Here is a 12,734-nt window from a genome sequence, read left to right as displayed (position 1 = left end):
CTATAGCCTAGGTCTTGGACCACTGCGATGAACACCACATTTTTTAAATTTCAAAATGACCCGTGGGTAGAGTGAAGGTTAAAACACTTCCACCCATGCAGACATTATGCAATTTGTGTATTTACTAGCCATATCAACACTATATATATAGAAAAAACATTAGCCAAAATTCAAAATCTTTGAAAGATATCGCTGAACATTAAAAATAGTTTATTCAATCTTCAATCTGTTATTTAGCAGTTTAGATACCTCTTTAATGCTTCTAAAAATCAGACGACTAGCCAGATTTACATCCCAGTTGCACAGGTGAGTGTTGTGCGTTATTAGCCTACTGCCCCGCTATTAAAATGACGTAAGCAACAATAATTCACATTTATTACTTTTGAGAATTTTATTGCGAAACCATGAGAAAGATGTAAATAAAAACTGAGAGTCAATGTTCAGAAAGTATTATTTATAATATACTTTGTCATCTCTTCTTGCGAGCTGTGTTCAGTTATTTTTCTGGATTTCTGGAGTGTTTCGTCATTTTGTTTTAGTTCATTGATCAAATTCATTTTTTTAATTAGATCATATATATAAAATTTTAAGCTGTCATATGTTATATCCTACAATTTTTAATTTCTCTGTCACTCTCTCTCTCAGCCATTTGACCATCAACCATTCAATATTTTATGAGTTGTTCCCTCATAACATATTGCACACGCTTCTCTGGTGAAAATGTGAAATCCTGCCTAGTTTAGCTTTGGATTTCAGATCGTCCCGTTGTTCTCTAACTTGATTGGATGGCTCAGACTTTTCGCTGCGCAATATTTGCATAAAGAGAATGTAGAATTCCCCCAATTTGCATATAAGTGCACGTTTCCTGAACGAACCGAAAGCAGGTGTGACGCTGTCCAGGAAGAGACACGTATAAGCTCTGAACAGGTAAGAAACCGACAAACATGTAATCATTAAACGAGTCTATTCGTGCATCTGTTTGATCTTAAAACTATTGATCTATTTAAATAAAAAGTTGCATTGAACTTTAGAGTATTGTATGTGCTTTGACGATTGGTATTGTTTCATAAAGAGAGGTCAGAGTTTTCAACTCTGGACTCAAAAGAGGCCTCACGAACTAGGCTAAGTTGTAGCCTACTTTTTTTTTTACTTAAAATGCTTTCTATTGACTCTTTATATAATTTTCTGAACCGTGTTGTGTGGTTTTGTGTTATTTACCCCATCAGATATCACAGTCTGAATTCAAGAATACGGAAAAAGCAATGGAATCTTTCCAAGGTAAGGTTTTAAAAAGCTTTGTTTTACACTATTCATTGCAGCAGCATACTGTATCACATCACCAAGCCTGTATCATACTGTATGAATATCCCCAAGCCTTCCAGAACATGCCAATGGTCAAATTTCACCGTAAAATAACAATAAAATATTTCTGATAAAAGAAAACCTGTTTTACCGGAAAATTTGTTTTCAAACAAATGTTAAACATTCAAAATAAAACATTAAAACACAATATGGTTTTGATTTGTTGAGAATTTCGTGGCAAAATATTCTTGAATCTTGTTCTTTGTATGGTATTGTAACTGAAACCAGCTTTGTGCAACAAGCCACAGAAGATGTTAGAATCTGGCTCATATTGTAATCGAGATCGCTTTATGGCATAAAAGGCCAATCATGCTTTATTTCTCCGTTTATTCATGGTGCGGTTAAATTTTCCAGTGGAAGTGATTTTTAGATATAGACATTGCCAATGTTTAATCTCATTTAAAGTCGACATGGAAGTTGCGATAGCCTTTTCTTCCATGGCGAGACTTTTTTTTTTACTCCTTTGGGAATTGATTGGTTTTTAGTTTTTTTGTGTTTGTTATTTATATTTATATATAAGATAAATAAAGACCGATAAATAATTGGCCGATAAAATGGTGTGTGTAATGACGCATTTAGGCCAATACTCACATTGAACTCAGTTCTGATTTTAATTTCTGAAAAGCCTCTTTTTATGGTTTTCCCCAGCACCAATACTTTGTATCACCCAGCAGATCTTTGAGTGGGTGTGTGTAGGATGCAAGGTAGAGACTTGCCCAAAGAATTGGCCATCTCTAACTACCCTTATGGAACAGAAATATATGGGAATATACTGCAAAATATAATGCAATATATTACATAAATTTCCATAAATGGGAAACTAGTGCTTATATTTTTCATATATTAATACATATAAAATATTTATAAATGAAGACAAAAATAGCATCACATGTAATATTCACAAAGTTTTAACCTTTATTGTGTACATATATTGCACATACATGTTCCCATATACATGTAAATGTACCGTATGTACTGTACACACATATACTATATTCACAGAATGAGTTACGGCAGATTGGGATGGGATCTCTTCAGATATGTCTAAATGAGGCATCATCATCATCATTATTATTATATGAGCTCTCCTATGTATATTTTTAGTGAATTTTTGTTTTTATAGCACTACTGTATATAAATAGGGGTGACTTGACTTGACGTATCAATCTATTTTGGTCACACATCTTTGTGTGATATGATATGAAGTTCACCAAACTTAAACTTTGGAAAGTGAAATTCACATGAGCTTGCATGTCCTGTCTCCTGTATTGGCATATGTATGAATGTAAGTCAGTGGATTGAAAAATGTAGTGTGACTGTAACCACCCCTTGACCACGTCAAGGCACATGCGCAGTGGTGAAAGGGTATGCATTACCTGTGCTTCCGTAATGTAGTCTATTTCTGATATTATATCACACAGGATACACATCCTTTAAAGTTACCAACAAAGTGTATGGGAAGGATTTTCTTTTTTAATGTTGATAAGCCCGTTTATTATGCTATTAACAGTGCATCATTATATGGCAGGTTGCGTATTATTTAGCATAGTTTGTCCCTGCTTTCTGTGACACTAGAACAGACATGTCACCTTTTTAGGTCATGGTGCCACCAGTTGAGAACCACTGCATTACAGTACTTATTAATTAAAATAATTAATCAAGTCAATGCCTCTAAAAGTAATTTGTCTGAATCAACCAAATGTATAGACAACATTATTGCTTACTCCTTTCATTCAACATACATAAACCTCTCTTTTTTTCTCCATTTGTCCAATTGTTTTGTTTTCACAGATCACTGTCCACATCTTAGTATGCCTGTAGAAACTGATGAGTCTATGACCTCGTCTTCTCTCAATCTGGCCTGGCCAACATGCCAGCAGTGCCAGTCACACAACTCTAATGAGGCAGGCAAAAGTGGGAGATTCGGCCCTGAGATATGTGTCTGCAATGTAAGCAGGCAGGATTACCCAGATGGTTGCTGTGGGCTTACTCCTAAAGTTTTAAGGGTTAGTCACTTCACCAAACTCTCCATAAGTGATTCACAGCGCACAGCGAGTCCTGCAGGCCTGCCCAGTCTCTACTTGCCTCAAAGTTCTGGAAGACACCTTCAGAGAGACTGTAGAACCCACATAGAAGATCTGAGTGAAGATTTCTCAGGTATCAACATTCAAAACCGCTGCAATTCCCCTGTCCTATTTTCACATGCCCAAAACCCTGTGAGTGAGGATGAGGAGAGTCTAGAAAAGCCTAGTCCTCTTCGCTCTGACCTGGGTGAAAATTTCTGCAGATATTCTCCACCAAAACAGCCAGGATTTTACGGTATGTCTGTTATTGGTATGATTTAAGGGATCATGACATGAGGAATCAAATTTTCTTTAATCTTTTGACATTTTGACAAGTGGTCATTTTGCTATAAAAATACTATAGGTTTCAGACCTCGAAAATTCCTCTTCACTCCAAAAAGAGCAAGAGAAACCAATCTGCTAAAATAACTTATTTTATACTTTCCCCACGTTATTCTTCCACACTGTGGTAGACATTTGCATCTGGCCGCCTCCACAACAACACATCAATGCTTACTTTACCTTGTTACTTCTATACCCCATCTAGCAGTGGTGAGGAGTAAGGTGAAAAGGAGAGGGATACAATGTTTGCCAATGATATTATTTATAAACCGTATATATTTACTGATGACACTGAGGACAGAATGAGGTGGGGAATATTTATGTGTTGCAAAGATAAGTGAATAAACTTGACTAAAATTATAATTGAACTTAAAGGAACATATTAAAATATGTCATGACCCCTTTAACACACGTCTGTTTGCATGTAGATCATAAGCATTTTGTTTTCATCGGATATCATCCATAGCCCAAATTCAGTTTTAATGGTTAAATAAAATTTAATCTAAAGACATGCCTTATGAAATATGTTTTTCCCCCTAAATTATGTTTTCTTTTTTATAGATTTTTTGTCTTGTTTTTTAATGGTTTAATTAAACTTTAGTAATCAAGCATGTCTAGTGGATTGAATTCATAAAACTTTAAAAACTCAATGATTTATTCAAATGTTTAATATATATATATATATATATATATATATATATACACACACACACACATATATATATATATATATATATATATATATATATATATATACACACACACAGAAATTCTATTGTCTGTTTTTTTCTGGATTTATCAAATAAAAGCATAAAACTTCAACAATTAAGTTAAAGTCTTCTAAAATGTATTAAAATGAAATTTGAACAATTCCTTATATGGCATAACAAAGTGCTAGATAAAAGGTTTACTGTTAAAATTAAAACATGGAGGAATTTTTTTTATTATTAGTATTATTATCATCTCTTTGAGAAGTACATTCTACTGTGCAATTATAGTAGCCTAACATATTTCTGTCACAATTTCTTCAAGTTAAACCAAACTTTCATTTTAGAGGGGTTTGTTTTGAAGATCTTTAAGTTATTACTCTAGAGGTTTTATATTAGAAATAAGGTCAAATAAATCTCCCTTAAAACTTTCTATGAAGTCCAGGCTTATAATGAATTATAGCCCCATTTATTATAAGTATTACTATTCTATAAATATATTTATTAAGACTTATTAAGATTTATACTGCATTATAAGAACAGTTATAGTTACATTTATATTATTTGTTATAATTACTTATAATTTATGCATTTGCAATGTGCATGCTCATAATGCATTATACACTGATTTATAAATGATTAAATATAAAGACACTTGTTTGCTGTACCAGTTAGTTATCAATTATGTCTTTGATGGCTAATGTTTGCATTAGAGGTCATGCATGATAATTAAGCGATTTCTTAACATTTGCTTTAGGAAAATTGCATTCAATGTTTTCACTTTACTGAAAGCCATCAATTATGCATTTATAGAGCTTAGTAACTATATTATCACACAATAAGTATTTATAAGAACACAACACAGCTATAGAAATAAATCTGAATTACTAAAAAATGTCTATGTAACTATAATAGGCAAGGCAAATTAAGTTTATTTTATATAGCACATTTCATACACTATGGCAATTCAAAGTGCTTTACAGAAAGGAATTAAAATAATCACAAAATAAAAGGTAGGAAAATTAAAACAGTTATAAAATAAATTAAAAGAGTATAATAGATTATCAGTATGCACATTGAAAAAGCAAATGCATGACTTATTAGTAGTTATAAAAATAATATAAATGTAACTATACATTTTCTTATAATGCAGTATAAGTCTTAATGAGTCTTTATAAATATATTTATAGAATAGTAATGTCACAGAATCGCCAAGCTCCACCTTCACTTCCTCTCCCACCTGGTCTCTAATCAATCATCTCATTCACCACGCTGCATAAAAGCCTGCACCACACACACCTCCAATGTCTGGTCTTCGTCATAAGACGCCTACACAGCAAAATCCCCAGAGTAAAATTAACTCTGATCAGAGAACATTTGATCCCACTCTAAAGAGTGTTAAAGTAACTCTGAATCAGAGTTAAAGTTAATGACATAATTTAGTGAATAATTAAGTGATGATTAAGCATTAGTGATGAACACCTGCTGCTAACAAGCAGAATAACTGAAGGAAAGAGAAAACCAAGAATGACAACTGACTTCCAGCCTCAGTCTTAGATTAAATCAACTGAAGATAAAGAAGACAATAAATCTCTCAAGATCTCAGCAGAGGAGGATTAAACAACTCCACAAACAGCATTACCAGCAGCTTCACTTATTACTAACCAGATTGTTTTTATTTCTGTCATACAGCAAAATAAGTTTTATTGAGAATTAACAGAGGTTTAGATGTTGATGTTTTATTGAAATGTTTTGGTCACCATAATGGTGATCAGCATTTCCTTTATGCTGGGTACACACCAAAAGATAATCGGGCTGATTTTGGGCCGATTTCCCCCCTTCCGACAATCCTAGCTATGTCCCGATTATCTTATCAGATTTGCCCTTGGTGTGAGGTCTGTTAAAGGGTTAGTTCACCAAAAAATGAAAATTCTGTCAGTAATTACTCACCCTCATGTTGGTCCAACCCCGTAAGACTTTCGTTCATCTTCGGAACACAAATTAAGATATTTTTGATGAAATCTGAGAGCTGGATCACTCCTCCACAGGCTTATGGACACTATAACTTGCTGGCCCAGAAAATGTATTAAATACATCGTTAATATAGTCCAAGTGACTCTAGTGGCTCAATCTTAAGTTTATAAAGCGACGAGAATACTTTTTGTGCGCAAAAACAAACAAAAACTAGAATGTACATTTCCTGAAGAAAATGTGAAGTGGTGCTTGCAGTGGCAAAATTCGGCACTCGGTTGCTAGGGTGTTGTACATGATCGCATACGAGCCAACAACCATGTCTGTACGCTGTTGTGGAGCTGAAATATGGCTTCTTTATGTTGCAATATGGTTGCTAGGTGGCTGTAAACGGTTGCTAGGGTGTGAATACAAAGTTACCATGGTGAAATTTACAGACTGTTTCCCAACCAAAACAAAAGAGCCAACCCCCATCTCTATATGATGTTCTGATGCAGAGACATGGGTCTTGATAAACGGTTGCTAGGGTCCTCTGTTTGGTTGCCAGGGAGTGACTTGGCAGATACCAATGATGAAACTGCAAAGGCTTCTTGTCACTCTGAATGATATAAACCAACTCCCATGCCTCTATGACATTCAGAATGGAAGATATCCCTCCTTAGATTTTGGTTGCTAGGGTACTCTGTTTGGTTGCTAGAGAGTGGCTTGGCAGCTGCCAATGATGAAATTCCAAAGGCTTCTTGTCAGTATGAATGATATAAACCAACTCCCATGCCTGTGTGACATTCAGAAAGGAAGATATTCCTCTTTGGAATTTGGTTGCTAGGGTACTCTGTTTGGTTGATATGGAGTTGCTTGGCAGCTGCCAATCATGAAACACCAAAGGCTTCTTGTCAATATGAATGATATAAACCAACTCCCATGCCTCTGTGACAGTCAGAATGGAAGATATCCCTCTCTGGAGTTTGGTTGCTAGGGTCCTCTGTTTGGTTGCTATGGAGTGGCTTGGCAGCTGTTAATGATGAAACTGCATAAGCTTCTTGTCAGTATGAATGAAAATAAACCAACTCCCATCTCTATACGATGTTCTGATGCAGAGATATAGGTCTTGCTAAACGGTTGCTAGGGTACTCTGTTTGGTTGCTAGGGAGTGGCTTGGCAGCTGCCAATGATGAAATTAAAAAGGCTTCTTGTCACTATGAATGATAAAAAACCAACTCCCATGCATCTGTGACATACAGAATGGAAGATATCCCTCTTTGGATTTTGGTTGCTAGGGTACTCTGTTTGGTTGCTAGGGAGTAGCTTGGCAGCTGCCAACCATAAAACTCCAGAGGCTGCTTGTCAGTATGAATGATATAAACCAACTCCCAGCTCTATACGATGTTCTGATACAGAGAAATTATTTTTGCTAAACGGTTGCTAGGGTACTCTGTTTGGTTGCTAGGGAGTGGCTTGGCAGCTGCCAGTGATGAAACTGCAAAGGCTTCTTGTCACTATGAATGATATAAACCAACTCCCATTTCTTTGTGACATTCAAAATGGAAGATAACCCTCTTTGGATTTTGGTTGCTAGGGTACTCTGTTTGGTTGCTATGGAGTGGCTTGGCAGCTGCCAATAATGAAACTCCAAAGGCTGGTTGTCAGTATGAATGAAACAAACCAACTCCCATGCCTCTGTGACATTCAGAATGGAAGATATCCCTCTTTGCATTTTGGTTGCTAGGGTACTCTGTTTGGTTGCTATGGAGTTGTTTGGCAGCTGCTAATGATGAAACTGTAAAGGCTTATTGTCAGTATGAATGATATAAACCAACTCCCATCTCTATACGATGTTCTGATGCGGAGATATAGGTCTTGCAAAACGGTTGCTAGGGTACTCAAGTTTGGTTGCTATGGAGTGGCTTGGCAGCTGCCAATGATGAAACTGAAAAGGCTTTGTGTCACTATGAATGATATAACCAACTCCCATTTCTCTGTGACATTCAGAATGGCAGATATCCCTCTTTGGATTTTGGTTGCTAGGGTACTCTGTTTGGTTGCTATGGAGTGGCTTGGCAGCTGCCAATGACGAAACTGCAAAGGCTTCTTGTCACTATGAATGATATAAACCAACTCCCATTTCTCTGTGACATTCAGAATGGAAGATATCCCTCTTTGAATTTTGGTTGCTAGGGTACTCTGTTTGGTTGCTAGGGAGTGGCTTGGCAGCTGCCAATGATGAAACTCCAAAGGCTTCTTGTCACTATGAATGATATAAACCAACTCCCATGCCTCTGTGACATTCAGAATGGAAGATATCCCTCTCGGATTTTGGTTGCTAAGGTGCTCGACAATGGTTGCTAGGGAGGGGCTAGGAAGAGTTGAGGTGATTCATGATTGGCTGTTTGCTGCCCCAAGTCAAACGAGACCACCCTCTAGTTTCTATGACAATTCAGTCCGGAGATATCCCTTTGAACTCTTTCAATGGAAGTCTATGGGAGTTGTTGCTAAGGTGCTCTAAATGGTTGCTAGGGCGTGGCTTGATAGCTTCACAATGATCCTGAGAGACTGATTGGTCGTCTGAGTAAAATGAGCCCACCCCCTTGTCTCTATGACACTGTGATCCAGAGCTAGGTTCATTACAAAATCCCTATGCAATTTACCATAGTAGGAAAAGCATGTGTGTTTCACGGGACATTCCTTCCCCATAGTAAGTCAATGGGGCAACTTTGGGACGCTCCTGCCCCCCAGGGGTGCAACTTTTACCCCATTGTGAGGTATGTTCTTACAGAGCCTGTCAGCCTCTTCAAATGTGGCAAATCACACGTTTCTGCGAAATCCTGGCTCAGAGCTATGAGTGCTCAAAGTTCGTCGCAATGTTAAGTCAATGGAACTTTTTGGGCCGCTTTTTCGCCCCTGGGGTGAACACCGCACCCCCGATCGCTTATAAAAGTCATAGCACACCTCTCCTCAATAAGCCGGTCGATTTGACACCTCATTCATGGGTCTGTGACAAACGGTGCAGGGCGAGTTTCGCGCCAAACTTTGTCCAGAATAATAATAATAACTAGAATGTACATTTCCTGAAGAAAATGTGAAGTGGTGCTTGCAGTGGCAAAACTCTCCACTTGGTTGCTAGGGTGTTGTACATGATTGCATTCGAGCCAACAACCATGTCTGTACAATGTTGTGGAGCTGAAATATGGCTTCTATATGTTGCAATATGGTTGCTAGGTGGCTCTAAACGGTTGCTAGGGTGTGAAATCAGTTACCATGGTGATAGTTACAGACAGTTTCCCAACCAAAACAAAAGAGCCAACCCCCATCTCTATGTGATGTTCTGATGCAGAGACATGGGTCATGATAAACGGTTGCTAGGGTCCTCTGTTTGGTTGCCAGGGAGTGACTTGGCAGGTGCCAATGATGAAACTCCAAAGGCTGATTGTCAGTATAAATGATTTAAACCAACTCCCATGCCTCTGTGACATTCAGAATGGAAGATATCCCTCTTTGGAATTTGGTTGCTAGGGTCCTCTGTTTGGTTGCAAGGGAGTGACTTGGCAGGTGCCAATCATAAAACTCCAAAGGCTGCTTGTCATTATGAATGATATAAACCAACTCCCATGCCTGTGTGACTTTCAGAATGGAAGATATCCCTCTTTGGATTTTGGTTACTAGGGTACTCTGTTTGGTTGCTATGGAGTTACTTGGCAGCTGCCAATGATGAAATTCCAAAGGTTTCTTGTCAGTATGAATGATATAAACCAACTCCCATGCCTCTGTGACATTCAGAATGGAAGAGATCCCTGTTTGGATTTTGGTTGCTAGGGTACTCTGTTTGGTTGTTATGGAGTTGCTTGGCAGCTGCCAATCATGAAACACCAAAGGCTTCTTGTCAGTATGAATGACATAAACCAACTCCCATGCCTCTGTGACATTCAGAATGGAAGATATCCCTCTTTGAATTTTGGTTGCTAGGGTAATCTGTTTGGTTGCTATGGAGTTGCTTGACAGCTGCCATTGATGAAACTGCAACGGCTTTTTGTTACTATGAAGGATATAAACAAACTCCCATGCCTCTGTGACATTCAGACTGGAAGATATCCCTCTTTGGATTTTGGTTGCTAGGGTACTATGATTGGTTGCTAGGGAGTGGCTTGGCAGCTGCCAATCATGAAACTCCAAAGGCTTCTTGTCAATATTGAATTATATAAACCTTCCCCCATCTCTATACGATGCTCTGATACAGAGATATAGGTCTTGCTAAATAGTTGCTAGGGTACTCTGTTTGGTTGCTATGGAGTGGCTTGGCAGCTGCTAATGATGAACTCCAAAGGCTGCTTTTCAGTATGAATGACATAAACAAACTCCCATGCCTCTGTGACATTCAGAATGGAAGATATCCCTCTTTGAATTTTGGTTGCTAGGGTAATCTGTTTGGTTGCTATGGAGTTGCTTGACAGCTGCCATTGATGAAACTGCAAAGGCTTTTTGTTACTATGAATGATATAAACCAACTTCCATGCCTCTGTGACATTCAGAATAGAAGATATCCCTCTAGGATTTTGGTTGCTAAGGTGCTCGACAATGGTTGCTAGGGAGGGGCTAGGAAGTGTTGAGGTGATTCATGATTGGCCATTTGATGCCCTGAGTGAAACGAGACCACCTTGGTGTTTCTATGATCTACTAGAGCATTTCTAGACGTTGCTAGGGTGTTCAGGATGGTTGCTAAGGTATTTTTGGTAGTTGCTATTTTGTTACTAGGTGGTTGGTAGTTGTCAAAGATGGTTACTATGGAGTTTTTATAGAGTTATTAAAATCTTTAATAACGAGTGCCTTCAGTACGGCACTCGGCCTGCGGCCTCGTGCCTATTGCTGAATAGGCACAAGCATGGAGCAATATCGCAAGGCCACGAGTGTAATATTGCGCTAAAAAATACAAAAAAATGTACAAAAAATTTTTTTTTGGTTTAGGGTGGTTGCTAGGGAGCTCTTAGTGGTTGCTAGGGTGCTAAAACTGGTTGCTAGGGTGTGGCTATGAAGATTTAAGGAAATTACTTATTGGCTGCTTGATAATATAAATCCTCTGAGGGAGAGAGAGAGGGAGAGACGCAGGGCTGTCAGGCCCTTTGGAGTGGTGTGTGTGTGAAAACGTCGGTTGGGATTCAAATATTTTTAGAATGCCCAATGTAAAGTCAATGGGGACTTTTTTGGCCGCTTTTTCGTCCGCTGTGCGAACATCGTACACCCGATCGCTTAGAAAAGTCATAGCACACCTCTCCTCAATGAGGCGGTCGATTTGACACTTCACTCAGGGGTCTGTGACAAACGGTGCGGGGCGAGTTTCGCGCCAAACTTTGTCCAGAATAATAATAATAAGAATAATAAGTATGAGCAATAACAATAGTGATGCTTTTAAAAAAGCACCACTAACTAGAATGTACATTTCCTGAAGAAAATGTGAAGTGGTGCTTGCAGTGGCAAAATTCTCCACTTGGTTGCTAGGGTGTTGTACATGATTGCATTCGAGCCAACAACCATGTCTGTACGATGTTGTGGAGCTGAAATATGGCTTCTATATGTTGCAATATGGTTGCTAGGTGGCTCTAAACGGTTGCTAGGGTGTGAATTCAGTTACCATGGTGATATTTACAGAATGTTTCCCAACCAAAACAAAAGAGCCAACCCCCATCTCTATACGATGTTCTGATGCAGAGACATGGGTCTTGATAAACGGTTGTTAGGGTCCTCTGTTTGGTTGCTAAGGAGTGGCTTGGTAGCTGCCAATCATGAAACTCCAAAGGCTGCTTGTCAGTATGAATGATTCAAACCAAATCCCATGCCTCCGTGACATTCAGAATGGAAGATATCCCTCTTTGGATTTTGGTTGCTAGGGTACTCTGTTTGGTTGCCATGGAGTTGCTTGGCAGCTGCCAATGATGAAACTGCACAGGCTTCTTGTCACTGTGAATGATATAAACCAACTCCCATGCCTCTGTGACATTCAGAATGGAAGATATCCCTCTTTGGATTTTGGTTGCTAGGGTTCTCTGTTTGGTTGCTATGGATTTGCTTGACAGCTGCCAATGATGAAACGGCAAAGGCTTCTTGTCTCTATGAATGATACAAACCAACTCCCATGCCTCTGTGACATTCAGAATGGAAGATATCCCTCTTTGGATTTTGGTTGCTAGGGTACTCTGTTTGGTTGCCATGGAGTTGCTTGGCAGCTGCCAATGATGAAACTGCAAAGTGTGCTTGTCAGTATGAATGATATAAACCAACTCCCATGCCTCTGTGACATTCA

The 12,734-nt window shown here is 38.3% G+C and overlaps 1 protein-coding gene across 1 annotated transcript in view; it reads left to right on the top strand.

The window, feature by feature from the left end:
- The first annotated feature begins 896 nt into the window (after positions 1-896).
- The window catches only part of traf3ip2a (TRAF3 interacting protein 2a), a 40,519-nt gene continuing 28,681 nt past the window's right edge, over positions 897-12,734 (top strand). Inside the window, exons 1-3 of the mRNA XM_081379225.1 lie at positions 897-927; positions 1,227-1,278; positions 3,154-3,681. Of these exons, the coding sequence (XP_081235351.1) occupies positions 1,263-1,278; positions 3,154-3,681 (544 nt within the window). The 5' untranslated portion in view covers positions 897-927; positions 1,227-1,262. The remainder of the gene's footprint in view (positions 928-1,226; positions 1,279-3,153; positions 3,682-12,734) is intronic.

The sequence above is a fragment of the Scardinius erythrophthalmus genome, assembly GCF_964197995.2.
Source record: "Scardinius erythrophthalmus genome assembly, chromosome: 11".
Lineage (NCBI taxonomy): Eukaryota > Metazoa > Chordata > Actinopteri > Cypriniformes > Leuciscidae > Scardinius > Scardinius erythrophthalmus.
Note: the sequence above shows the minus strand (reverse complement) of the source record. Positions and strands in the feature narration are given on the sequence as shown.